Raw genomic sequence first — 27,612 nt, 5'->3', positions numbered from 1 at the left:
CGAGAAAATAAAATATATTTCAAGCAAAGAAGAAAAGGCGAAAAAAGCCAAGAGAGAAAAGAAATAGAGAAAAGCATGTTTAAAATTGAAAAACAATTCAATTTACGCTTAATCAGGTAACTTTCGAAAACAGTTTAAGTCGCGATTATTTTCTCAAAATATTCTGGATACTCTGGAAATATGAGACGTCATATTTTCTTCTTTTACTTATAGAAAAAAAACACATAACACGGGATCAAATAAGAGAAGTATTATATGTATTATATGTATCATTTCTCAAATTGTACGCAAAACACGATAACGTGATATTACGATAATATAAGAGAATTTTCATTGCATTGCATTTTGAATGTTATACGCTTTTTTTCCTTTGTTTTTTTCTTTTTTGTAAAAAAAAAATTCATAGTGATTTTTTCGAAATCAATTCATAGCGACTTAGGCTTTCAAAGTTATCTATGAGTTTTTTTTACTATATTTGTACGATATCGACATGCTTCAAGATTAAACGATACATGACGCTTCTTTGAAATTCACGATGTTTAATATTTTATATTTTTTACAGGATTATGTAAAATTTGCTTTAAAAACGATATATGTGCGTTAACAATATTTTTCTATTTACGAAATCGGTCGAATATTTTCAGCATAACTATATGTACAATTTTTTTTTTTAATACACGTACTCGAAAATTTCAGGGCTATTAAAAAAAGAAACAAGAGACATAAGGCCTTTTTACATTATGTTGTATATTTACGATATTGTCCCTAATAATGATTAAAAAAGATAATTTGAATAATTTTGGTAAAACTTTAATAAAATTTCTGGCGCTTCTTAAAACAATGTTGTACCGTGTTCATTCCTTTTCACAACAAATGGTGATATGCGACTATTGATTTTGCAAAATTCATAATTAATAGGAAAGGTACATATTTACATAGTTTCTTTAGTAATAACAATGTCCATTAGGTGGCGTGATACGGATATTTTTTTTAGAGGTGGGAGTTACCCATTTAAAAGAATAGATTTCAGCCGATTGGTGAATGATAAACGAAACGAAAGAAAAAAAAAGTACACAAGAAATTGTTATCTTCGCGATTCATCGTACTCGTAAGCTTACATGTAATCAGACATGTAATCAATCTACAATAACTTTTGTGACAATTAGATAAAGGAGCAATGAGCGGAAGATAAATTTAACCTATTAATGGGAAACTGTGACACCTTGTAAGGTCGTTGTCAGTTAATTATGGGGATTGCTTAAAGGGTTAACAAAGTACTTGAGAACAGTGAGCACAATGATAAATTTGTTTGTAATAATGCACAATAAGTATTATTTTATGGGATGAGTTCTTCTCCTATTTCGGTATCTCTCTGCGTTATTCGCGTCGAGATTGTTGATGAGGATTCTGAAGAATCTAATGGTAAATATTTATGTGTATCATATGTTAGAATCGTAACATTCAACTATTATTACTGACTTGTATTTTCTACTTGTTTTTATAATGTATCTCTTCGATTAACCTTTTTGTTTACAAGTCCTTTTAAGGTTATGTTGTTTATCATAACAATGTTGTGCTTGTATTATTATCTTTTTCTATAAAATTCAAATAATTTTAAATATAGGATATTTATCTATAAGGGAGTACATGAATAAATAAAATGTGTTTAAGAAGAATCGTTCGTATTTTTTTTTTTTAAATTATCTTATTACATAGAAGCTAGACTTGAAATATTTTTTTAATTTACATAATTCTTCATTTTTGTTTGTTTTATCCTTTACAAATTAAATGTAATATTATTAACCAATTTTTACAATCTTAAGAGACGCTTTCAAATATTTAATGTATGAAGATTGCTAAAAGATAATTATTAAAAGTACAAAGATCATACCTTGTTTGTATCATGATTAATTCACAGTGGATTTCGTAATCCAGGCGCAATGGCTACCAAGATGAGAGGTCGCAGAGAACCAACCAAAATAAACATGGAAAATTGCACAAATCTTACAGAGAAACAAGACTCTGTGCTTCCTTCTCAAGGGACTAGCAAATCTAGCTCTACTTCTAGAGCTAATTCTGAAGAAAATACCTATGATGATTCAGAGATAGCTGGTGCAAGCGCTTGTGCCTGTGACCAAATCAATTTCATCTCTGGAAATCCATTTGTCGAAGTGACCAAAGGAATTATACATTTATATAAGGAAAAGTAAGCACTCTTTAATTTTAAGTATCATTTAATTATAATAAACTGCAATCGTTTATGTTTGTATCACAGTATCTAATAATATCAACAAATTCTAGCAAATTAACAGATATACATCACGCAGCAGAACGTACCCAAACTATCTGCATTCTCTCAGTTCCAGCTACAATGACCTGTCATGATCTTTTAAGATTTACAGCACCTTGCCATCAAGATGTTCGACATTTTAGAATACTTAGAGATGGTAGTCCTAATCAATATATGGCGTTGATTACCTTTAAATCTGCTGTAATTATCTTTCATGAATCAAATTCTTTTTATTGTACTGATTTTTCACTGTTATAACATCAAATTTCATATGATATTTTAGAATGCAGCAACAGAATTTTATGGTTCTTTTAATGGCACCCCGTACAATTCTTTTGAACCAGACGTTATTTGTCACATGGTATTTGTATACAGTGTAGAAGTGACATATAATGCTATGCCGTTGTCTGGACACACGGAATTGCCACTTTGTCCAGTTTGTTTAGAGAGAATGGATGAAAGTGTTGATGGAATTTTAACAATTTTATGTAATCACACATTTCATGCAAGTTGTTTAGCTAAATGGGGAGATACCTCTTGTCCAGTTTGTAGATATGCTCAAACACCAGAATCATTTGCAGATAGTTATTGCATGGAATGCAGTATGTAGACAATAATTTTTTTTTATTAAAAGAGTGAAAATATCACGAAAATAGAAATTATGCAAATATATTTTAGATACTGGAGAAAGCAACGATGCTTTGTGGATCTGTCTAATATGTGGACATATCGGTTGTTCGCGGTATCACCAGGGGCATGCATTTCAACATTATCGCGAAACACATCATTGTTATGCTATGCAATTAGGAAATAACAGAGTCTGGGATTATGTTGGAGATAATTTTGTTCACCGATTATTGCAAAATAAAGATGGAAAAATGGTTGAAGGTGGTCCTACAGCAACAAAAGCTGAAGGAGCTGCAATGGAAGAAAAAGTAGATTCCGTACAGTTGGAATTTACATATCTCCTAACATCACAATTAGAAACTCAAAGACAGTATTTTGAGGATAGACTAGCACGATTAGAACAGCATTCTGTATTACAGACTACAGAACTTAGAGAAAAGTTGGGTCAGGTATCAGAAGAAAATGCTAAAGTTAAGGTAATTTTTATTAACATTTACTTGGTTTGAAAATTAAAAAGAAAGTTCATTATTTTTACTACATATTTTAGGAACAATTAGCAATATTAAGTCGGGAGAAGCAAAATGTGGATAAACGACTGCAGCAAGTTAGTAATAAATTGATACAAGTACAAGCAGAACTAACTGAAGAAAAAGAATTAAGAAAGGCATTAGAATTAAATCAAGTCTCTTGGCAAGATAAATATAAAATGTTACAAAATGAAATGACCGAGTACCAAAAAACAAAGCAAACAGAAGTAACAAATTTAAAGGAACAAGTACAAGATTTAATGTTTTATCTTGATGCTCAAAACAAAGTCGAAAACTCTGAGTTACGAGAAGAAATCGCATCAGGTCGTATAGTGATTCCAGAGACTTCTAATTCTGCTAAGAAGAACACTCGACCTTCTAAATCTCGTAAAAAACGTTGATGTTGTTCACTGATATTTTCTACAAAAAATTGAGTTTGAATCATATTTAGAAATTAAAAACTGACTTTGTACTTTTTTGATTGTATAAAATAACTCATTTTTTTTAATGATTTTAAATAGCAAGAATCTGAAAGTAAAGTGATATAGAAATTATTATTTTCGAATTAATATATTAAGTTAATGTATAAAATTTTAAATATAAATTGATGCTATATATGTATGAAGTTTGTTATATGGACAATTCCAAATTTGGTTTATTCTGAAAATAAGTGATATTGTTTCATATTTATTATCTTTTGCCAACGTATCGTTTCATATTAAGCATGGAACTATTAGATTTATTTTTAAACTTGTAATTATATTTATATTAATATTCAATAAGTTATATTGTTTTAAATAAAAGCAAATATTTTAATTTTGAAATTTCCTATTTTCTACAAAAAATACTTTAAATGAATGTGATTTTATAAATGTAAAATATATTGAATCTCAGAATAAACACATCTGCTAAAAAACAATTTTGTTTACATAAATTTTAAACTCTGAAATTAGTAAAGTTGTGCGAGTACTTGAAAATTATATTTGAAGATATACACACATAGTATTAAAATTATTACACTTTCTCTTTAATTTATCAATAAATATTCTAACAAATAATAATTCATGAAGTATCGATCAAATAATTGCATGACACATACACGTATGTATGTACATTTAAATAAACGTCACTTATGTTTTAATAAATATCATTTACTTAAAATTAGTCTTTCAGCTAGCTAATTTTTCAAATGAAAAATAGATTCTACACTTTTTAAAATCCATAACATGTTTGTCCTGAATACTTTTGCCAAATTTTTATACATTTATCCGTACTTTATCATTTGTTTTTACATTACATTTTCCATTTAACGAATGAGAAACAAACATGGTATTGGTACTTGTAATAAAAATACAAAGAAAAACTTATTTAAAAAAGTACCTCAATACATAATTTTTATTAAGGTATACACATGTTGCTGATTTATATTTTCTTTTTATGATAGTAATTAGCCTATTTTTATTCTCATAGAATACGAGTCGCTTTTAGACAATTATTAATTGCCAACACAATTTGTTGGTTCAGTTATAAAATAAAACTGATATACATATTTACATTATTTACATTGCATTCAATTAGAATACATATGTTAACTAAACGATTGCACATTTGGACATCGATGTTGGTTATGCATGAAAATAAGTTTCATTTAATGATCGGCAATATCAAAAAATTGTTATATTTATTAACTATCAACAAAATAACTGTAATTTGTTAAATAACTAATAACAAGAAAAAACTCAAAGTATAATATGGAAACAATGTATTTTTGAAAATAATGTTCCATGCAGTTTTATCGAAATTTATAGTAACGATTCGTAGAAAGTTACTTTAATAACAAAACGTTCTTCGTACAATACAACGTAATTTTAATATATTTAATATTAAAGATTATCGCTCCATCATTCATACTGCTCTCTAGAAATTAAATGATACATGACCTGCTAAATATTTTAATGTAAAACAATTAACTATTAAGACATTTGTCACAGTATCATTATATCAAATATTTCAAATCACTCACACGCTGGTTCTTGCTTGTTATTTAAGACATCATATGTTAATATTTATTACGTTTAATATATATACAAATATATGTATATCGGAGAGCAATATGAGGAACCAACATCGATCAGTCTTGGAATTAGCGATAAAATATATTCTGCGAAATACATAAATATAAAAGAATAATAACTAAGATCCGTAACTACCTTGTGATAATTAATAACGCTAATTATTGATAAGACCTTATGCGTTGTAAATTCAACACACATAAATATGGGCCTTCCAGTTCCTTCTCACATTCAATGCCAATACACAAAATTGTAATATATATGTATGCTTTGTGTAAAATAGTTATTGTAAAAAAATTTCGTACAATGATCAACACATAAAAGTGCTTAATGATTTCATAATATCGATCAGTTAGTTATTATTACCTAATAGTTAATTAGTGTAAGTTGGCAAAAAGCATTTCATCGTATAGTCTTCCTTTATGGAAGTTATTCAAATCTTCAGACATGTACCAGTTAATATTTGTTAAAAATTTCTTATTATCTTAAGTAGTTACAGTCTCGAGTCATTGTATTTAGTGGACTATATGACGAAAATTTACGAAGTGCAACATACAATGCACAATGCACAATACAACGTAAAATCGTCTTTTCCTTTTTCGCAATTAAGACAAATAAAATCCTTTATCTAATAGAACTGCTAGATATTAGCAGTTAATTCAAGTTTAAAATGTCTATATTAAAATATCTAAGAAACAATAATAGAAACGAACGAGATTTTCAAAAGATTAAGAAATACAATGTATAGATATATTACTTTTTTTGTGATATATTACTTATTTTTTTCGTTTTTCAAATGAAGAAAAAAATTTTAAATAGATAAAGGAATAAGAAGTAAAACGTTAAGATAAAATATTGCGAGATAGTATTTTTTAAAATGTTGATACTATAAGTAAACTAGATCAAAAGTCTCGTTCTTTAATTTTCGGTATTTACAGGTTCTCGTGCATGATGAATTCTGACATGTTTGTTATGATTGGATTTCGTACCGCTAGACTTTCCACAAATATGACATGTATATGGTCTGGCACCCGAATGTACTCGCAAGTGTTCTTTCAGATAATATGATCTATGAAAAGTTTTGTTGCAAACATCGCATGTATAAGCTTTGTTCTCCTCATGTTCCTTTACATGCCTTAAACAATTATATTTTCGTATGAATTGCGCTCCGCAATAGTTACAAGTATAAGGACGCACGTTTCTATGAGAATTCATATGAGCAGTATAATCACTATGCCGGTAAAACGCGCCACTGCACTGATTACACTTGAAAGGTTTGGTGTTACGGGCAGCGTGAGTCCATTTGTGCAATTGTAAGTTCCACTTAGTACTAAATGCTTTAGAGCAAACTTGACATTCATACGGTCTTTCACCATTATGAACTCGCATATGCACTGCTAAGGAAGATCGTAAATAAATACACTTACATACAGGGCATTCAACATTTTCGCTCTCTCTTTGAGCATCTGGAACGAATCTTTTATTATGAGCTCGGCGCATGTGTCTAGTCAAGCTGGCCATATGGATGAATCTTTCATTACAGTATGTACATGCTTTAGGTTTCTCATCGTGTGTTTCTTTATGCCAAGCTAACTTTTTCTTTGTATGAAAAACCTCACCACAATGACATATGTAATCTTTCAATTTCTTCTTTATGTTTAAATGATGTCTATTTTTGTGCTGTGTTAAATTTGAATATCTACGGAACGTTTCATTGCAAAGATTACACTTAACAGGTGCATTCCCAGTATGACCATTGGTATGCTCATCTAATTTCTGTTTCGTTAAAAATGCTTTGTCACAAACAGTACATGGAAATGGTTTAATTCCTAAATGTCGTTTCATGTGTAATTTGAAATTTTGTTTCCTATAAAAATACTTTCCACACTGACTACATTCTAAAGGATGTATTTTCAAATGGGCATTGAATAAAAGAACTGAAGGGAATTCTTCATGACATATCTGGCACTTGGTGCTCTCACGAATTCGTTTTGTTGTTTCTGTAATATGTACTCTTCTATGGTGTAGTTGCAATGATTTTTCACTACTAAATCTCTGATTACAAAGAGTGCAGATCACTTCAATGTTTGATGGTAGTACTAGTGTTTCAATTTTTTGATCAGCTTCTACTTTTGTAATTACATCAGATGATTGTGGTGGTTGAAGTTGGTGCAACAATGGTTGTTGATGATAAACTTGCTGAACATGTAAACCTGGTACAAAAATATCTTCAAATACATTCATACGGCCATCCAGTAACTTAATATCCTTTACTTCAGGTTGTTCTGTAGAATCTCTACTGCTACTCGGGCCAGCTTCTTTGTGCGCAGTAGTACTATGTACCCGGCGTTCTTTCGGACAATCAAACACTTCAGGGCAATGATAACACTTGAACATTCTTTTTGTAGGAGTTTTTCTATCTCGATCTAAAAATAAACTTGATGTAAAATGTGTTGCTAAAGATCTGCTATCTAATAGTGGGCCTGCAATTTCATTATCAGACCCATCGGATTCTTCCCAACTTTCACGTGCCATTAAATCATAGGATGTTGACATTCTTGATGATTCTTGACCAGCATATAGCTGAATATACGAAATAAATTTATTAATATAAATATAATTTTTATAAAAAAAACTTGTCATATTTATAAAAAATTTTCTCACAAAATATACATTTAATATTGATTTAAATCTTTCAAAGTTTAATCTAATTACACTCAAATTACTTGTTGAAATATTTACATATCTATTTAATTCTAATGTAAAATATTTATAATTATATCTGTACATACCTGCCAAGCAGACTGTTCTGTATAGCCATTGCTTTCTTGTTCTGATAGTTCACCTCTGGGTGGCATGGTTTCATCAGCTCTCATATTAATACTTTTAACTTCTTCATCTATACCTACTCCACCTTCACTACTTGCCATAGATTGCTGGCTGGTTCCGCTAACTGCTTTTTGTGAAGAATCACTTATGAATGTACTAGGAACTAAGATTTGAAGCCCATCAAATTCAAATACATTCATTGGGCCTGCATGGGCATCTTCATTTAAACTAAGAAGTTCCACAGATTGCTTTTGTATAATTGATTTAGATGAATGAAAACTCTTTGAGTCAGAGTTACTTGCAACATCACTAGATTCTGATAAATTTACATAATTATTACTTTTACTTGGTATATTATATGATTCCATTGATGTTGATTGCTGAGAATGTTGTGAATGAATAGTAGAAAATGAACTCATGTGGTCACTAATTCCAGATTGATATGCAGAATCTCCTTCCACTTTCTTCTCATTTTTGCATAAGGAAAGTTCTGATTGATCAGCTTTTATATCTTGTTCAATCAATGAACAATCGATAGGATCCTTTTCTGGTGATTCGTTCATTGCTACGTCAGTTTCTTCATCATGGTCTATACCGTTAGTATCCATATGACAAAATGAATGCACCGAAGCAGGTGAACATGGTTTACTAAGATCCTTTCTAACCCTTAATACAGAAATACCACTACTTGCAGACAGTGGAGTATGAGATCTAAAATTATCAGTATTCTCACCATATTTAATGAAAGGAGTATGTGGACTAAGTATTTCTTCAATTTCCATATCTGCCTCATCAAAATTATCTTCTGTTCCATTATTTTCATCTTCATCTTCTTCATCATGCAATGTGTTTGTATCAAAACCAATTGAATAAAAATTGAGACGTTCACTTGAACTAAACTCTGAACGAACAGAGTAAGTTCTACGTGATTTCCTTTCTACAACAGGCGATGCGGGTGCAGACAAACTGTTTTTATAATGGTATGAAAGACAAGAAGTTTTATTTTCATCATTATCTATATCAATTTCTGAAGTTTGATTAACTTGTACTTTTATATCAGATTTACAAGTGTTTTCATATTCAATGGGATTATTAGTGGTTGTTTCATGTATTACACTTTTGGCCCTTTCAGGAGAAGGACTTTTCTTTGTATCTTTACTTTTCTTTTTATCATCCGCAAAATTGGATTCTTTCTGTGTATTATTAAATTCATTCTCCATAATAGTGATTAAAAGACGTTCTAATTGTTCTACTTCTGGCTGAGCTGGGGCTTTCACTGTATCTTCTAAGGGCATTTCTGCTGAGGTACCTTCATTTTCACTTATTTCTTCTCTGTGAGGAACTTTTTCAGTAGTTGTTTTTTCTGTCACATTTTCTGTTAACATTGGTGATACTTCAGGCATAATAACTTTATTATTATCATCGTCATCTTCATATCTGTGTATATATTCCTGCATTTCAGATGATTCATAATGAATAGACTTACATTGTATGTTTGTAGTAACAACACATGACGATTCTCCATCATCAATATCCGGCAATACACTCTCATCTTTATCCTCTGTAGTGATATTGACATTACAAGTAATTGCCAATGATCTTGGAATGCTATCATATTCATTTTGCACAGTATGCGGCTCTGGGGTACTTGAACTACGAGCTTCTTCTGCCTCTTGTTCTATTTGAATTGTACTATTTTCACTTTCATTTTGCTGCATAGAATTATTTTCATTTAATAATGGAGGAGAAACTGGAAGGTTGATATCTGGTAACACTTGTTCAGACTCTTGCTCAGATTCAGGTAAAATCTCAGGTAAAATTTGTTTTGGCTCGGAATTATTTACAGGTACAGCAATGGCAGTTCTATTATTTGTTTCACCAGCCATAGTCACCACTGGCCTGACTCTACCTGTATTAGGTATGGCTGTGACTGGTGAAATCATTTGAACAGTTGGTATTTGTTGCTGCTGATACATACTATATGGATTATACAACATTTGCATCATTTGATTAGCTTGCGGAGCCATTGCGTATTGGGGTATCATCATAGTGCCATTATTTACAAATTGTTGATAACTAAATGAAGCAAATTGAGGTGGCATCACAGTACCAATAGGCGGACACTCGAAAATAGGTCCTATAGGATATGGAGATTGAGCCGATAAGTGAGTATTCTGCGCAACTTGAGGTGTACTTTGGGGTGATTGCATAGCCGGTGATGCTGGAGGTGCCGATGATGATAACTGCGTCTGTTGCACATTCGAGGAGTTAGTACTAGCTTTGATAAGAGCTTCAATGACTTGTTCTTTTGGATGAGTGTCCAAATGTCTTTGTAGGCTGATACCCTCGCGTAAATAGAGGGTACAGACAGGACAAGCCACTGCACTACCCGAAGCTCCATTGCTTGTTGCATCCATTGTGTTTGAGGTATTTTGTTTATACATTTGACTTCTCAACAATTACATTGAACACAATCAATGCAATGACATTCTCTGTAAAATATCCACGATGATGTAGTAACACCACTTTTTCCTTTTTGTAATTGACGTCTTTGCCGTTACTGCCGTTACTATCGAATTCGTCGTATCTGTCGTGATTACCTTTCTGTTCGTCTTTGCTGTCTTTTTAATTGCAGTCGTTACCACCGCCGACGCCGTCACCGCCGCCGTCGTCGTCGTCGTCGTCGTCGTCGTCGTCGTCGTCGTCGTCGTCGTCGTTGTCGTCGCCGCCGTCGTCGGTGTCGGTGTCGGTGTCGGTATCGGTGTCAGTGTTGTCGTTGTCGCCGCCGCCGCCGTCACCGCCGCTGCCGCTGCCGCCGTCGTCGTCGGTGTCGTCGTCGTCGTCGTCGCCGTCGCCGTCGCCGTCTCCGTCGCCGTCTCCGTCGCCGTCTCCGTCTCCGTCTCCGTCTCCGTCTCCGTCTCCGTCGCCGTCGTCGTCGTCGTTGCCGTCGCCGTCGTCGTCGTCGTCCTCGTCGTCGTCGTCGTCGAGGCCGCCGCCGCCGTCGCCGTTATCGTTGTAGTCGTTGCCGTTTTGATCGCCGTCGTGATGGTCGTTATGATCGTAATAGAGTGTAATCGTTGTAACCCGTAATTTAACTAATATCGTTAACACATATCGCCAATGACTGGCTGCATTTTGGGCTTTATCAGGCCTTCAAGCACATTAGAGCACGGCATATGTACGGCCGACACGTTGCACCAGGCAGTGCCCCAAAAATATCGACGTTCATGGCTACCTGGTTCGTGTGTGCGATGGAGCCAGCAAGGCAGTCGCGGACAAATCAATATCCTATTAAATCGCCAGCCTCCCCTGCTCTTATTAAATTACACTTGCACTGTTTACACACGTTTACGGTACAGCACCTTTCTCAAACCTAAGTAGAACAACTTCTTTTAAGAGCCTTTTGTTTCTCATTCGATTATCGAAACGGCATGTTTTTCGTCCGATTCCAGCCTAAAAACACAACAGAAAACAGTGACGAGTAGTATTCCACCTTAGAATGAGAACAACAAGAAGTGTTACTATGAGTAGAGCGCCCCCTTGTACACTGTTCTATTAGCTACAATGTTCTAAGGCTACCGATTATAAAATGATAGTTTCCCTTTTTACCGACCCTTTTAAATAATGTTTTGTATTTCTAAAAATATTACACTATACTTATCTAGAATTATTATATAATTTCATCGTCATTTAATTTATACATGCGTATATGATTTATATTATTTTTTACATCTAAATGGAATTTTCTGCAATTCCTGCATATTTCCTGTATCGCTTTTGTATCTTTTTGAAATTTATATTTATATTTCTTTTTTCGATATTTTACAAGGTTCAAGTATTTATTTAATATTTTATGATATTTTTTGATGAATGAACAACCTTTAATAAATCACATTATCCAAGTAATTGTTATTAATATTATAATACAGTTTAATATTTCTTTGTATGATATTATAATTGTATTATTAATGTATGGTAGATGAATATATCATAAAATATCTTTATTTTACTGTAATAAGAATGCTTCTAATTTCTTGTAATGAAAAATAATAATAATACTGAAGTAACACCGTAATTTTTCAATAATAATCGGCTCACTATATTTTATTTATCTATGGTTTCGATTAAGCATGCGCAGGCGCATATAATGTGAACATCTTGTGTTGATCACGTTGGTTAATATCTAGATCATAGATCTTACGTTATTTAATGCTAAATAATACTTATATTTACATACAATTACAAGTCAATCAATATGTAATAATTTATATTTAAATTAGAAACTATTTTTTTACTTGAAAAAATTACATGAATTAGTCAAGTTAAAAATACTGCATCACAAATGTAAATGGTTTATTTCAATTTATATTTTTTAATTTTGTTTTAATGCAAAATTGTTTTAGCATTAAAATATATGTATTATACTTTTAATATAATTACTATCGTCATTTAAGTAATGTAACTTGAATTTGAATGAGTACATATAAGACAACAACAATGAATAATCAATGGAAAAAATATTTATTTTGGTTTGCTCAAGAACATATTGATTTTCGCACAGCTGTAAGTAACTTTTTATTCGATTCATTTAATTTTGATTTGTCTGTTCCATATAATTTTTAGATTCTTTTCAGGAAATACAGTCTATTTTATCTATGTTTGGTGTAAATATTTATACCTATCCTAAATTAGAAACACATGTAAGAAAATATAATTATTACAATAATATAATTTGATATATTTATTTATGCAAATAATTTTTATTATAGCCTTATTGGATAGTTAATTTACCCTCAGAGAAGCTAGTGCACAACATTGCAAGTAGAGCAGTCTGTGTGCGATTTTGTATGGAACTATGGGCTAATAGTAAACAAGCTGAAGATCTGCATAATAAGTTAAAAACTTATTCAATTTCAGAAATTAAAAAATATGCTGGACCACATAAATCCTTTAAAGTAATAGTTGAAACATTTTGTAAACACTTTTCACAACGTGAAAAAGTAAATAAAATTGAAGTAAGTGGCCTAATTATATTATGTTTATAAATTAATAAATAAATTATATAAAATTTTAATATTTTATAATAAATATAGTCTTTCAGTTATTTACCATTGGAAGGATCAGTAAGATTAAATGATCCAGACACAACATTCTATTATATAGAATTTTATGGATTAGATCCTAATAACATTCCTAAAGAACCATATGAATTATTTTTTGGTAGATGGGTAGGTATATTATATTATATTGTACATCATATATATGTTACATTTTATGATGAAATTTTAGATTACAAGCGGACAAAGAGATTTAATTCGAAAGTTGTCACTGAAAACTAGAAAATTTATTGGTAATACATCTATGGATCCTCAATTATCATTGATAATGACTAATCAGGCACAAGTTCAAAAAGGAGATATTGTTCTTGATCCATTTGTTGGTACCGGATCTCTATTAGTTGCTGCTTCTCATTTTGGAGGATATACATTGGGTACAGATATAGATTTTTTAATGCTTCATGGGCGTACAAGACCTACTAGAATATCACAAAAGGTAAAGAATTTATTTTGCTTATGCTGAATAATATTATTAAATTATTACCAAAATAATGGCCAGATTAGAGAAAAAGATGAAAATATTGCTACAAACATGAGTCAATATGGGAAAAGATCGTACTATATTGATGTAGTTGTATCAGACTTTTCTTACCCTTTATGGCGTTCTGATATGTGTATAGATGCTATAATTACTGATCGTAAGTATTATTTTCGTTCATTACAAACCTTACTAGAAAAATCTTATTTTATATCTTTATTAATTGCAGCTCCTTATGGTATTAGAGAAGCAACAGAAAGGATAGGTACAACTAAATTAAACCCTGTGATAGAGGAACATCAAGCTTCATCTCATATACCATCAAAAATTGGTTATGATTTACCTCAAATGTACAAGGATTTACTGACATTTGCAGCCAAACATCTTAAATTAAATGGTAGATTAGTATGTTGGTTTCCTTTATTTAGGTAAGTCAAAAATTGTTTATCAATATTATAATATTTATTTTTCTAGAATAAAATACAAATTATTATTTAGAGATCAATATTCAGAGGATCAGTTACCAACACATCCCTGTTTGGAACTAGTAGCTAATTCAGAACAAGTACTTAGTAACTATACTAGTCGCAGATTATTGACTTACAAAAAAATAAAAGATCCAAAGGTATGTGTAAAAAATTATTTTATACAATTATTAGTAAAAGTATCTAAAAAGTAATTTGATCAATATTCTTAATTTTTTTCAGGAATCAGATGAAATCAGTTCCACTAACTTGATCGATTTCCGAGAAAAATATTTTGCATTACGAAATGAAAGTAGAAGAGAAAAACGAATGAAAAAAGCTGTAGAAAAAGCAAAGAATAGAGAACTTTGGGAACAGAATAATAAAGAAAATCCAAAAAGATGATTGTGATTATTTTACGTGTAACAAACATTTATTTTCCTTCAAATTCGTGTTTGAGAATATAATTTTTGTTGAACTATTTTTTTTTTCTTTCATACGCATTTTAAAGAATAAAATACATGTGCGCAAACATATAATAGGTTTAGAAGAAAAAATTCTGAACCAGGAATAAAACCATTTTTAACATTTTGTAGAGATGATTAAGAAAATAACGGACTTTTTTTCAGTAATATTATTTTTTTACTAACTGATCTTTAAAATTATTTAATTAGCAAATAATGCTTTACTGTGTTTTATACAGTAAACATCTTACTATATAAATTTACTTGACACATTAAAAGAAACTTGTCAAAAAGATCTGTATTAAATAATAAATTATATATATGCGTGTAAATTGCAAGGAATGAACAATAGTACATTTACATATATTACAGTATTTAAACATATACATACACATAAATTTGTATATCTAAACTTCGAGTTGCAATTGTCCTAGTAATCCTTCGAGTGCTTTGATATCTTCATCTGATACTTTTGATTCATATTGTTTTTCAATTTGATTAGCTGCCCATTCACTTAATTTTATTGCATCTTTCTTTTTAGAAGACGGACATTTAGGTGATGTAGCGATATTATTTGTTGCCTGTAAGTTTAAGCTTGCAGTAAAAGTGTAAGGCCACAATGAAATTTTCTTTTTTTAAAATTTCGGTTCTTACCAATAGCAAACCATACAAAGCTCTGATGTTATTTGGATTTAATCTTGCAGCTTGACAAAAGTATGCTTTTGCCAATTCCATATTTTCGAATCCACCCTAAAAACGAGTGAATATTTATTAATTTAGTGAAATTTAAATTTCGAATGTTTCTATGTGAAAAATATTACCTGAGAATATTTTATTTCTGCATATCTTTGGTAAATTAAATGACTATGTGGATTATGCAGTATAAGTTCTTCCATACAGAATGCAGCCTTAGAATATTCTTGTTCTTGTAAATATAGGTCACATAATTCATGCCACGCTTCTTGATCACTCATAAATCTGTAGTAAATAAAAAATGTAATTGATGTATTTTAATTAGAAATTTAAAATATCAAAAAAAAATATCACTTAAACACAGACTTTTTTAAATATTCTGTGAGCTCTTTAATAGCTTCTGATATTCGACCTTTTGCTTTTAATATAGCTACACGCCTTTTTCTTGGTGCTGCATTTGTTTCATCTCTCTTTACAATAGAATCCAGAACTTCTAATGCTTCATCATACCTACAAATATAATTAATTTCTTTTGTATGATATAAAGGTATGATATAATTGTTACATAACTGTTTCATAAACAATTGTTACAATTCCAAAGCTTCCAGATGCATGGCATAATATTTATGGACTCTTAAACTGCTAGGAAATGCTCTTTTTAGTATCTTAATGCAATATTCTGCTACATCATGACGAGCACAATCCAATGCAGCTATACAGACTTGTTCCAAAACCAGATATTCTATTTAAAAGTTACAAAATTATTATAGAAAGATATTTAAGATATTACAGAAAAATTTAATATATCATAAGAAAAATATTTTATGAAAAATCGATTCGTCATACTCTCACTGCCAAGTTGATCAATTTTTGCCATTAATTTGGATTCCCACAAATCAACTACATCTTTACTTCTTCGTTCACTATCTTCTCTCCATGTTCTGAACAGCTCTCTTACTTCTATATATATAAAAATTTAAAAAATATATCAAAACATTAATGAATTAAATTTTAAAATTATAAATGATTAAACTATACACTTCACTAACTCACCTCTCCATGACAATTTATCATACTGATCAGCCATTGTTGAAGCTTTAAAAAAACGACGACATAAATAATACATATAAAATTTTATAGAACGTATTAAATAATATTCAATGTATGAAATAAGTATGATCATGTGCAAACATGAGATATAAGGTTAACTAATTACATTTTAAAAGAATTACAATTTTATACAATTTGAAAAATATTTCTTAAACATCACAAATTTCATATAAACATTTTACACATATTATACAAATAATATAATACATATCAAGTATACGAATTTGCGAATACATTGTATGTTCTTTGTTATAACCTAAATAAATGAAAGACCAAATATCAAAGAGTATGTGTTAAACTAACGAAAAAAATAGTAAAATAAAGTGTAAAAGAATACAAAAACAAATATGTATTTAAATGTTAATAACCATTAGCTGCAGTACACAAATTTGACACAAATTTAAAATTGCAGTGTAATAATTCGTGCAATGAGACTTTAGAACATAAAATATTACAGGTATTTCAAACTTACGTAAAATTAAAAACGAGTTTATAATAAAATATTGACTAAAATCAATGTACACGTAGCCCTAAATTAAATCGATCATGTATAATACACAGGTACTTCGAACGAATTCGAAGAGGGATCAGAAACTAATTCAAGGCTACATGGGCAATTATTCAGTAAGAAATTTGAAATGCACGTCATCTTTTTAAAATCATAAAATAAATGAAAAGTATAAGAAATGACATGTAGGGTATAGCGTGTTATAAAAATATGCAAGTTTTTATTGTTATCATCGTTTTTGTTATCACGTTGCTGTGTTAAAGAAAAAATAATGAAATCGCATCAAGCGTGCGAATAGCTGAGAACATTGTTTTTTAAATAAATAAAATTTTTAAATAATATTTTAAAAATACTCAAAATATTATAATTGGTATATTAATTGCATTTATACTTTATGAAATATGAATTATCGCGAATAAACAAATATTTGTTTGTCAATAGAGATATAACGATATAAATATTATTTATGCACGTGCTTGATAAATGCAATAGGAATGTAATTTTCAACTTATCAAAGCTACGTTTCATTTAATCTTTAAATATTCTAATTATATTTTTTTTTTTTTCCTCACAGCTGATTTGACAACATACGTACATATGTATGCTTTGAGAATACTACACTTTGACATTTATGTATATGTCGAGTAAGTTTGCTCTACTACTAGCGGAAAATTTTCAACTAATGATTATTTTAAAACCGAAAGAATAATTTTATTCGAATGTATAGGATCAACGTTCGAACATCGAAATTGAAATTGCAATCAGTTCAATTCGTATAGTTCCATTCGATAAAATAGAGAACGTGTCAGAGACGCTTGGACGCCATGATGGTAGGTGGAACCTGTTATCACTTATCCACTGATCTGTCTTTTCAACGAATTTAATACCGTGCAGTTTAAGTTTTGCTTTGCTATACACACTTTATACACAGTAGTTAATTTAAAAAAATGTTTCAGGACGGTATATGTGATACTGCTGACATTTTAAATAACGTTCCTCCCAAAAAGGTACATTAATTTCATTCTTGTTTCTTTTTCTATATTATACTAAATAATATTTAATAGGAAATTGAATTCATTTTCCGCGCTTGAAATTATCGTTTGCATTTTGTTAATTTTATCGTTCTAATTATGGGACTTTATATTGCAGACAATTCATACTGACAATGTAGACCTCTCTGACAAGTCATTACAAGTAGATATTTCGGATGCTCTTAGTGAAAAGGATAAAGTAAAATTCACTGTACATACGACAACTACATTGCCAGAATTTCAAAAGCCAGATAACCTAGTTGTAAGGCAACACGAAGAGTTTGTATGGTTACATGACCGATTTGAGGAAAATGAAGAGTATGCTGGTTATATTGTATGTTTATCTGCTTTCTTCTCTGTACTGTATAATTGCAATTTTCCAATAATGGACTGGAAAAATATATTTTTTAGATTCCTCCTTGCCCACCACGACCAGATTTTGACGCATCTCGTGAGAAATTACAAAAACTTGGAGAGGGTGAAGGTAACATGACACGTGAAGAGTTTAATAAAATGAAACAAGAATTGGAAGCGTAAGCTATACATATAGATATTAAAATATATTTCAGTTATGTTAAAATTATAAGTTTACATATTTATATATTTACAGTGAATACCTGGCGACATTTAAAAAAACTGTTGCAATGCACGAGATGTTTCTAACTAGACTGGCACATCATCCAGTTTTTCGTAATGATCATAATTTAAGAGTGTTCTTGGAATATGATCAGGATCTTTGTGTAAGAGGTAAAATTCATATTTATCTTTAGAAAGAAACTTTCGTATTATGTAGCATGAATATAAATTTTTCGTTTCTTTCAGGAAAAAATAAAATGGAAATGTTTGGTGGTTTGGTAAAGTCATTTTCTACTACGACAGATGAATATTATTTGTCTGCAACAGTGAAAGATGTAAATGATTTTTTTGATCAAGAAATGTCATTTTTACAAACCTATCATCATAATTTAAAAGAAGCAACAGCTCGTTCAGATCGGCAGACTGCCAAGCACAAAGACGTAGCAGATTCATATATTAAAATTTCCACAAATCTTTTGCAATTAGCTACAACTGATACTGGTAAATTGGAAAGATTTTTAACAAAAATAGCAGAAATGTTCGAGAAGTTAAGGGTAAGATTTATTTTAAGGTTTTTTTAGTTTATTTGATTTATTTCTTCATATTATTTATACTTATAATGTTGTAATGTAATAGAAAGTAGAGGGACGAGTAGCATCTGATGAAGATTTAAAATTGTCAGACACTCTGCGTTACTATATGAGGGATACAGCTGCAGCCAAACGGCTTTTGTTTAGAAGATTAAAAGCTTTACACGCGTATGAATCTGCAAACCGTGCTCTTGAAAAAGCTCGTGCCAAAAACAAAGATGTTCACGCTGTAAGTATATTATGTCAAACATATTGTAATCATATTATTGTGATATTTGTAACAAATGGGTTACTTCAATCATCAAATATAGTATGTATATATATGTATATGTATATGCATATGCATATGTATATGTATATACTATATATCTAACTAAGGATTTAATTTTTTTGCTCATCAAGGCAGTGGAAGTTGCTGAGGTGTGTTTTTTCCCATTTGTATGTTTGCCGCCTTGTTGTAGTGCATAATTTAAACATCATTTTTCTACAAAACTAAGCTGCATTACTTTTACGAGCAATGTATAGAAATATTTTCACAAGGTTAATATAGTCATCATGTATTGGAGAAAAAGGGAGAGATCAAAATTAATGTGAATGTATTTTAGATTATTTAATTAAACATGCATGAAATAAATTTGCATGAATGTTTTTTTCTTTATTTAATTTAAAAGGGAAGAATATTAAAAAATACTACAATAAAAAAATGTTGAAAAGGCATATTTTATTAATACAATTGTGAAAAATACATGCTATGTAATTATTCAAAATATTGCATGTTTTTTAAATAATACCTTTATTAAAAAAGATTTACGAAAGTGTTTGAGATTGGTAATGTTATGTATTTTTATGGAGTATATAATTATTTTTGTTTATTTAGGCGGAACAAGCTCAAACAGAAGCCTGTGAAAAATTTGAGCAAATGTCAGAAAAAGGAAAAGAAGGTAAAAAAATAATACACATGTATCTTTACGTCTTACTTTAATAAACAATTACAATGATGTAAATAACGTATAAATTTTTATTATAGAATTGACAGATTTTAAAACGAGGAGAGTAACTGCTTTTAGAAAGAATCTGATTGAATTAACTGAACTTGAAATAAAACATGCAAAAGTAAGGATACTTTTATTCTATTTTCACATATAATTGTTCATTGTTTTAAAAATATTTCCGTTTACAGGCACACGCGGAATTGCTCAAAAAGTGTTTAACTGTCTTACGAGAAGAGTGATCCAATTTTATAATTTTTATTGTGAAGATTACTGTGTAATCTATATGAAGATAACAATCTATTTAAAATTATAGCAATGTAATGGTATTGTAAAATATATATTTTTTGTTATCTAGATTTATATCATCTGAAAAAAAATCGTATCATTGATTACAGGAAAACACCATATAAAATTAATTTGTATTGTTTAATTAATTTTTAAATTATGAAAATTGATGTGTATATGTTATAATTGTTTATGCTTAAAAAATAGTTACTTCTTTTTATATCGTTTTTTTAAAAAAATTATTTCATACAAAATAATATACTGGCTCTTATTGAGTTCTTTTGTAGGTTTATATTAATCTATTACCAGCTACAAGATCTTTTCCATTTTATACATAATAGTGTATTTTAGTGAAGTAGAAAATACGAAAGTGATTAGGAAATAAGAGACTCGTGATGTGAAAATAAGATAACTCAGCACCATGTATATATATATTTTTGAAAAAAATTACCTGCAAAAAGTTGAACATTTTATAAAAGTCACAAAATGCAAATATCTAACAAATATTAAAACTTTTATGTATACAAAATGTTGAAACATTAAATACTGTAGAAAACGCTATAATAGAAACTTATAGCGTTTAGCAATTATATTGATGTTTTATATCGATTATTTCGTTTTTTATTTTATTATTAATTATTAAGAATATTAAGATATATCTTTATTTAAGGGATCTTTTATTTCCAAAATTTATCACATTTTGTGAAATGTATGTAAAATTTTTGAAAGAAACCCTGAGGCTTAAAACAATGGAGCGATTGTTTGTTTCTGTAAACAGCGATAAAAGAAATGTTATTTCAAATAACATATAGATTAATATGTCAAATCAATTTACAAAATTTTGTTTATTCAATAAAATTACATAAATATAATTATGATTAAAGGAATCTTGAGATTAGATGATTAAATATGATTTGATTACGGGCATTTATTGATAGAATCGTCAAAGTTTGCCAAATATAAAAATCAAAAGGGAATAAAAATAATTGAAACGAGAAAAGTAAATATGCAGATAAAGATTTATGATTTTATTGATTTGAAATATTCTCGATATTGCAAACTGAGAAAATCGTCGAATAAAATTTATTACTTAAATTCTTAAGGATTAATTTAAAGCATCGTCATAGTGATCTATATGCCATTTTAATTTAATATTGATAAATCATATATCTCAGAATTTCAATTAGATTGTTAGTCATTCACGCAATGATTTTCATCTTAAGTTATCACATATATGTATATTAAAACATAAATTTTGCGTATATCGTTTTGTATTATTTTATATCAAAAAAGATTGATAACAACCCATCTTTAATAAATATTTCACGGGGTATATTTATTGTTACACATCGAATGTTTATGGGATAATAATATTGAATCTTTTTGAAGGTTTTATACCAATGAATGCTAAATGAATCTATATTTTTTTGACTAGATTTTTGCTCTTACGATAGGATGTTTCTTAAATCAAAAGAATTCGTTTGTTAGCGGTGATCAATAAGTAAGAGAATTCAAAACTAAATTAAAAACTCTTAATTTAATTCTGTATTTTTAATAGAATGCTGAAAAAAAGTTAAATTTCTAGTTTACACTATGTGGTGTAAAAAATCAATCTAAACTAAAGACTATACCGCATCTATAATATACACATACATAATAAATATACTCGTATGTTTAATTTTGTAATAAATTTAATTTTAAACATTTCGAAATACTCGGTTTCTTTCCTTTTTTTTTTTTTTTTTTTTTTAAGCCGAAAAGAAGAAAACGAAATAAATACCAAGAAGACTGTTTTCCTTTTCTTCCGAATGCTGAATTTAATTATCCGATTCGTCGTGAATAAGGAGAAAATATTTGTCAACGAAGTGTATACTTGCGAGATTTAAGAAGATAATAACAAGGCTCACCTGCTCTTCTCCCGAAGATAATGCAACCTGGTTCTTAACCAGGGATATCCTGGCGTTGTTCTCCTCTGAGGTGCAAAAAAATGAGATCCAGAAAAAGGGACGCAGGGATAATGGTACAATTTCAATATAGAATCTCTACCTGTTATATTTCATCAATCCACTTCCAACAACCTGAAAGGGACAATCGAAGACTGATCAGTCCCCTCGTTGAATCGTTACTCTTTCCTCTCTTCGTTCTCCTCGAGGATCTTCAACTCGAGCCAGAGACGATCGGTCGTGAATCGAACCCGGTTCAAGGGATCCGGGGATCTTAAGAAGAAAAAAAGAAAAAAAAAAGAAAAAAAAAAATTGAGAACTCCTAAGAGCGCCAGTGAACGCTATCTCGGGCTAAAGGATTCTGCAACTTTATTAAGATTCGTTGAAGATTTCCCCCCCGAACGAACTCGTCCTTGGTGTTTCGTCAGATCACAAGGAAAACCATTGAGAGAGCAGTGCGATCGTTCTCTCGTTTCTTCTCGGTTCTCTTTGCTCTTTTTCTTTTTTTCCCTCGTTTGGCGATAGACGTCAAAGCGGAAGTAAAGCCGGCAGAAAACTCGCAGCATTTTCCACGTTGGTTTACGAACGAACGAAAAACTAGTTCCTCCCTCCGCGAAAGAGGGAACGCTTCGCTAAATGTTTATCGATCGGCTTTACTTGGTTTGACACGGTCTGATGAAACTGTTTCGTACGGATATTCACGTACGTTCACGAACAAACTTTCTTCTCTACGCTCTCGACGAGCTTTTAATTGAAACGACTTACCGCAGATGCTTATTGCCATATTATTGCACAATCAATGAACTAAGAATTCATCTTTCACACGGTCTGGGGTCCTCGCCGTACAGGCAAATTTTGTGAAGCAATTTCTCCTTTTCGTCGAGGTGCTCTTTCTCACATTCGATCGACGTTTCATATAATGTATATATATATATTTATATATTTATATATTATATGCATATGTACCGTTAATACACGTAAATCTTCTCTTGCTCCTGAAACCGTCTACAAACGAGCTGTATAATTTGCTTTATAATTAGGACGACGTTAGTTGGTCTTTTATAATAATCAGACTTATATTACACGCATATGCAATCACGCACGCAGCAACACGCACGTGCAGACTTCGGAAACTGAAAGATATTGTCCTTATCGAAGACCTTAACGAAGACACAATTGCTACGGTGGTTCGGAGATTAGGTATATGTATTTCTATATTCCTTTCATTTTCCTTTCCTCTCTCCCTCTTCTTCTTTTTTTTCTTTTTTCCCCTCCTTCGAGTCCTCTATCTCTATATTCGTGGTTTATGAAAATTCGACAGAGTGTAATACACAGAGACACTAAAGACTCGATATTTTATATTGTGGATTTTTATTAAAATTCAGTTTCAACGGATCTTGCGAATAAATGAGAGGGCACAATTGATCGACAAGAAAAGAAAAAAGGCGGGTGAACAGCAACGTTTTTAAACAACGTAGGAAAGTTATTTCCCCGTTTTTCTTTTCTTTCTTCGTGGTTCACTCACCGTGTGTTTGCATGTGTGTACGTGTACGTGCCTGTGTTCCCAGTTACGCAAAAAAAACGTTCAATTAAAAAAGTGTGATAATTAAAGAGAGAAACAACGAATCAAACGGCTCTCGACTACCTCGATGAAACCTTGATGCCGATCTTTAAGTTCATCTTTCACACAACGACGAAACTCAACTCGGGCATCGTTGATGCACAATACAGAGTACGGCGACGCTGAAGTAATACAGAGATTTTCTATGGCAGATACACTATATCGATGTACTGGAGACGTACACACGTGGAACGCGTGAAAATTCCGCGACCGAATTGTTTCCAAGTATTAAAGTCTTATCGTTTAATTATAATCCTACTGATCTTACGTCTCTATTAAACGTGTTGCTTAACTTCGAAAGAGATCAAGGGCCATCAAATTTCTCGTTCGCTCTCTATTTCTCTTGCACGTGTTTCGTTTACCCTCCGGATAAGATTCAGAAAACGAGACTGGCGATCGAAGAATGAACTCTCAAACGTTCCCCTCGGTCGCTCGATCCTTGTACGAACGCGTACAATGTCTTCCTCGATAAATCGCGATAAATCTGAGTTATTAAACGATTGACCAGTTTTTTTTTCAGCTCTTTCTCTCTCTCTCTCTCTCTCTCTCTCTCAAAATACATATCTCGATGCGTTCGAACGGGATTAAATTAATAAAAAGAGGGGAGGAGGAAGGGAGAGACATAAACACGTTCCTCGAGTAATTTTCGTTTTGCGAGTAATTTGCGGAAACGAGTGAATGAATCGATCGAATCAAGAGTTCGTGTGTTCCTGCCTTCTTTTATTATTACTTTCTCCCCTCAGACCTCGTCTCCACGTTTCTTTGTCCAATCGATAGCGGTGTCACGCGATACGCACGCGATTCTGTTCACGTGAATCGTTTATATATAAGGAATAAGAAATTAGAATAAGAAAACTTCGACATATATGTATATATATATGTGTATGTGTGTGTGTATATTATTATACGTACTTTATATTATGTAATATAAATATATTATATTTATAATATATTTAGTATTATACTATATTTATAGTATAATATATAGTGCGTATGTTACTATACGTACTTTAAATTATATAATATAAATATACTATATTTATAGTATAATATATAGTACGTATATTATTATATGTACTTTATATTATATAATATAAATATGCTATATTTATAATATATTTAGTATTATACTATATTTATAGTATAATATATAGTACGTATATTATTATACGTGCTTTATATTATATAATATAAATATACTATATTTATAATATATTTAGTATTATACTATATTTATAGTATAACATATAGTACGTATGTTACTATACGTACTTTAAATTATATAATATAAATATACTATATTTATAATATATTTAATATTATACTATATTTATAGTATAATATATAGTACGTATATTATTACACGTACTTTATATTATATAATATAAATATACTATATTTATAATATATTTAGTATTATACTATGTTTGTATTATAATATGTAGTACGTACATTATTATACGTACTTTATATTATATAATATAAATATACTATATTTATAATATATTTAATATTATACTATATTTATAGTATAATATATAGTACGTATATTATTATATATTATATAGTATGTATATTATTATACGTACTTTATATTATATAATATAAATATACTATATTTATAATATATATAGTATTATACTTACTATTATATTATATTAGTACGTATTAATATACGTACTTAATATATGACACACACACACACACACATATATATATATTCAGAGTTTCTACAGTACGCAGATTTGTAAAATCACAAACAGTTGTAAAATCGAAATGAAACGTTTTAGCCCCTAAAGCAGGTCTCGTTACGTCAAACGGTATGGCAGTTCCTCGGTTGCCCTGGATTTTATCAAACATCTCCCGCTGTACGTTTCTACGTATACAACACTTGTCGTTTTTGATCCCTGTTTTTTTTTTTTTTTTTTTTTTTTTTTTTGTAACCTTTCATCCGCATTTTAAGTTCCTCGGCTCACGTGACTCCTTCCATACATTCCGTTCTCCAAAATCGAACTCTCCCCACTTTCGGCGACAGAGGTTTCATTTTCTCGCGACACGTTGAAACAGATCATCAAGTCGAAAGTGCAGACGAAATGTTGGTAACAAACTGTACGCAAACAGCCTCTACGGAGAGTCGAAAAGTTGCGTAAGAAAAAGAAAGAAAAGAAAGAAAAGGAAAATCTCTCGAGCCTTCTTTTCTTCAACGCTCGAAAAGGAAACTTCTTTCATTGCTCGTGGCTTGTTTCGAACGAAGGATAATCAAGCATGATACACACATGATGCTTTATATTACACGAACACACCTTGGGATGGATCGACTGAAATTTTGGCAGTTTTCAGAATCAAACGATCGGAAAGTGAGTCGATATATGTCGGAGATGGATTGCGACGCGCTTGCCTCTTACGCTTCTCAACTTTGTATCATTTGCCTCTGTTCGTACACTCGCGAATATGTAACACGCGTTACATAAAACAAATTCTCATTCTCTGAGGAACAACAGAAGGAATTATACCCGCGAACAGTGATTCTTTCTCAGCGATGTGTTTGCGCGTTTCGTTGTAACAATCGATCTCAATCGCAACGAGTAACACAAGAAACGCACACGTGGAATATCGAGATCGACCACGCGATTACAGGTTGCATGTGTACGAAACTACAAAAGGGTAGGCTAGATTCGCGCCGGATAACGTGGAATTGAAACGTCCTGAGAGGTGATTAATTGCGAGAACGTGGAATGAGAATCGAGCCGGAAGGGCCGAAGGTTGTTAAAACGTGTCTGTGTATGTGTGTGTGTGTGTGTGTAAAGTATCCCGCGAATTCGTTGCGATATTCGGTAACATCGTTCGCCATCTCTTTTTCTTTGAAACTCTGATTCACCATCGGCCGCCTTTTCGATCAACTCGCGCCTGTTGCTGTTCAACAACTGGCTTGTCGGATACATTCTGTGCCACAACGTGCAACTGTCTTTCACTCATCGTTCTGAATCTGGCTCTGGTTCTGGTAATTCCCTCGAGAGGAGATAAATCTAAATTGACATGATTGCCGCATGGTTTCGTATTGCTATCGAAGAATATCGATGATTATAGTTCTTTCTTTCTTTCTTTCTTTCTTTCTTTCTGCCTTCCTTCCTTCTTCTTTTTATCGAGAAACGATTGGTGTGCCGCCGGTTTTCGAAAAGACTTCAATATGTGTGTGTGTGTGTGTGTGTGTGAAAGCAAGAAAGAGTTCGCAGTTTATATATGTATATATATATAAAAACATGACACGATCACAGATCTTTTGGTTTTCAAAATATGTAGTTTAATTTAATGACAACGTCGTTACGCCGGTGAAAACAAGTTATGAACGACGCGAAGAACAGAAGTCAAGAACGTGCACTACGAACGACAAGATC

The 27,612-nt window shown here is 30.8% G+C and overlaps 5 protein-coding genes across 10 annotated transcripts; 3 read left to right on the top strand and 2 right to left on the bottom strand.

The window, feature by feature from the left end:
• Positions 1–983: 983 nt before the first annotated feature.
• On the top strand, positions 984–3,846 carry LOC122528647 (BRCA1-associated protein). 2 transcript variants are annotated; one of them, XM_043653993.1, is made up of 6 exons: positions 984–1,422; positions 1,936–2,206; positions 2,302–2,491; positions 2,574–2,892; positions 2,969–3,393; positions 3,465–3,846. In XM_043653993.1, exons 1-6 carry the CDS (start codon positions 1,344–1,346, stop codon positions 3,843–3,845), a joined length of 1,665 nt encoding a protein of 554 aa, XP_043509928.1. In that variant the 5' UTR covers positions 984–1,343; the 3' UTR covers position 3,846. The 2 variants fall into 2 exon arrangements, with proteins under 2 accessions (XP_043509928.1, XP_043509929.1); XM_043653994.1 differs by having other exon boundaries at positions 1,919–2,206.
• Positions 3,847–4,811: 965 nt separating this feature from the next.
• Positions 4,812–11,163, bottom strand: LOC122528644. The gene is made up of 2 exons (XM_043653986.1): positions 8,309–11,163; positions 4,812–8,099 (listed from the first exon to the last, which is right to left on the bottom strand). The coding sequence occupies exons 1-2, from the start codon at positions 10,787–10,789 to the stop codon at positions 6,435–6,437; spliced, it is 4,146 nt and encodes a 1,381-aa protein (XP_043509921.1). The 5' UTR covers positions 10,790–11,163; the 3' UTR covers positions 4,812–6,434.
• A 1,323-nt stretch (positions 11,164–12,486) lies between these two features.
• LOC122528648 (tRNA (guanine(10)-N2)-methyltransferase homolog) lies at positions 12,487–14,818 on the top strand. The gene is made up of 9 exons (XM_043653995.1): positions 12,487–12,908; positions 12,980–13,045; positions 13,115–13,360; positions 13,439–13,573; positions 13,635–13,898; positions 13,962–14,100; positions 14,170–14,368; positions 14,439–14,565; positions 14,648–14,818. Exons 1-9 carry the CDS (start codon positions 12,819–12,821, stop codon positions 14,807–14,809), a joined length of 1,428 nt encoding a protein of 475 aa, XP_043509930.1. The 5' UTR covers positions 12,487–12,818; the 3' UTR covers positions 14,810–14,818.
• Positions 14,819–15,151: 333 nt separating this feature from the next.
• Positions 15,152–17,753, bottom strand: LOC122528651 (ER membrane protein complex subunit 2-like). 3 transcript variants are annotated; one of them, XM_043654009.1, is made up of 8 exons: positions 17,735–17,753; positions 16,615–16,656; positions 16,408–16,521; positions 16,153–16,303; positions 15,928–16,071; positions 15,690–15,846; positions 15,523–15,618; positions 15,152–15,449 (listed from the first exon to the last, which is right to left on the bottom strand). In XM_043654009.1, the coding sequence occupies exons 2-8, from the start codon at positions 16,646–16,648 to the stop codon at positions 15,276–15,278; spliced, it is 870 nt and encodes a 289-aa protein (XP_043509944.1). In that variant the 5' UTR covers positions 16,649–16,656; positions 17,735–17,753; the 3' UTR covers positions 15,152–15,275. The 3 variants fall into 3 exon arrangements, with proteins under 3 accessions (XP_043509944.1, XP_043509942.1, XP_043509943.1); XM_043654007.1 differs by lacking the exon at positions 17,735–17,753 and adding an exon at positions 17,144–17,320; XM_043654008.1 differs by lacking the exon at positions 17,735–17,753 and adding an exon at positions 17,040–17,126.
• A 23-nt stretch (positions 17,754–17,776) lies between these two features.
• On the top strand, positions 17,777–20,728 carry LOC122528649 (sorting nexin-6). 3 transcript variants are annotated; one of them, XM_043653998.1, is made up of 12 exons: positions 17,777–17,823; positions 17,907–18,009; positions 18,136–18,186; positions 18,329–18,544; positions 18,622–18,743; positions 18,821–18,957; positions 19,033–19,340; positions 19,423–19,605; positions 19,779–19,796; positions 20,254–20,317; positions 20,404–20,489; positions 20,557–20,728. In XM_043653998.1, the coding sequence occupies exons 2-12, from the start codon at positions 18,004–18,006 to the stop codon at positions 20,605–20,607; spliced, it is 1,242 nt and encodes a 413-aa protein (XP_043509933.1). In that variant the 5' UTR covers positions 17,777–17,823; positions 17,907–18,003; the 3' UTR covers positions 20,608–20,728. The 3 variants fall into 3 exon arrangements, with proteins under 3 accessions (XP_043509933.1, XP_043509932.1, XP_043509934.1); XM_043653997.1 differs by lacking the exons at positions 17,777–17,823; positions 17,907–18,009 and having other exon boundaries at positions 18,016–18,186; XM_043653999.1 differs by lacking the exons at positions 17,777–17,823; positions 17,907–18,009; positions 19,779–19,796 and having other exon boundaries at positions 18,016–18,186.
• The last annotated feature ends 6,884 nt before the right edge of the window (positions 20,729–27,612 follow it).

This window comes from Frieseomelitta varia, unplaced genomic scaffold (assembly GCF_011392965.1).
Source record: "Frieseomelitta varia isolate USP_RPSP 00005682 unplaced genomic scaffold, Fvar_1.2 scaffold_254, whole genome shotgun sequence".
In the NCBI taxonomy this organism is placed as follows: domain Eukaryota; kingdom Metazoa; phylum Arthropoda; class Insecta; order Hymenoptera; family Apidae; genus Frieseomelitta; species Frieseomelitta varia.
The sequence above is the reverse complement of the archived record's forward strand: the minus strand, read 5'-3'. Positions and strand labels throughout refer to the sequence as shown.

Bases quoted from the DNA above. Each gene is read 5' to 3' on its own strand.
- LOC122528647 (XM_043653993.1), top strand. From the start codon at position 1,344: ATGAGTTCTTCTCCTATTTCGGTATCTCTCTGCGTTATTCGCGTCGAG. The intron at 2,492-2,573 runs GTAATTATCTTT...ATGATATTTTAG, and splicing joins TGATTACCTTTAAATCTGCT to AATGCAGCAACAGAATTTTA. The intron at 2,893-2,968 runs GTATGTAGACAA...AATATATTTTAG, and splicing joins TAGTTATTGCATGGAATGCA to ATACTGGAGAAAGCAACGAT.
- LOC122528644 (XM_043653986.1), bottom strand. From the start codon at position 10,789: ATGTATAAACAAAATACCTCAAACACAATGGATGCAACAAGCAATGGA. The intron at 8,100-8,308 runs GTATGTACAGAT...TCGTATATTCAG, and splicing joins CAGAACAGTCTGCTTGGCAG to CTATATGCTGGTCAAGAATC.
- LOC122528648 (XM_043653995.1), top strand. From the start codon at position 12,819: ATGAGTACATATAAGACAACAACAATGAATAATCAATGGAAAAAATAT. The intron at 13,046-13,114 runs GTAAGAAAATAT...TTTTTATTATAG, and splicing joins ATCCTAAATTAGAAACACAT to CCTTATTGGATAGTTAATTT. The intron at 14,369-14,438 runs GTAAGTCAAAAA...ATTATTATTTAG, and splicing joins TGTTGGTTTCCTTTATTTAG to AGATCAATATTCAGAGGATC.
- LOC122528651 (XM_043654009.1), bottom strand. From the start codon at position 16,648: ATGGCTGATCAGTATGATAAATTGTCATGGAGAG. The intron at 15,847-15,927 runs GTCTGTGTTTAA...TATTTACTACAG, and splicing joins CTCACAGAATATTTAAAAAA to ATTTATGAGTGATCAAGAAG. The intron at 15,619-15,689 runs GTAATATTTTTC...ACTCGTTTTTAG, and splicing joins CAGAAATAAAATATTCTCAG to GGTGGATTCGAAAATATGGA.
- LOC122528649 (XM_043653997.1), top strand. From the start codon at position 18,127: ATGTTTCAGGACGGTATATGTGATACTGCTGACATTTTAAATAACGTT. The intron at 18,744-18,820 runs GTAAGCTATACA...ATATATTTACAG, and splicing joins ATGAAACAAGAATTGGAAGC to TGAATACCTGGCGACATTTA. The intron at 20,490-20,556 runs GTAAGGATACTT...TTCCGTTTACAG, and splicing joins TTGAAATAAAACATGCAAAA to GCACACGCGGAATTGCTCAA.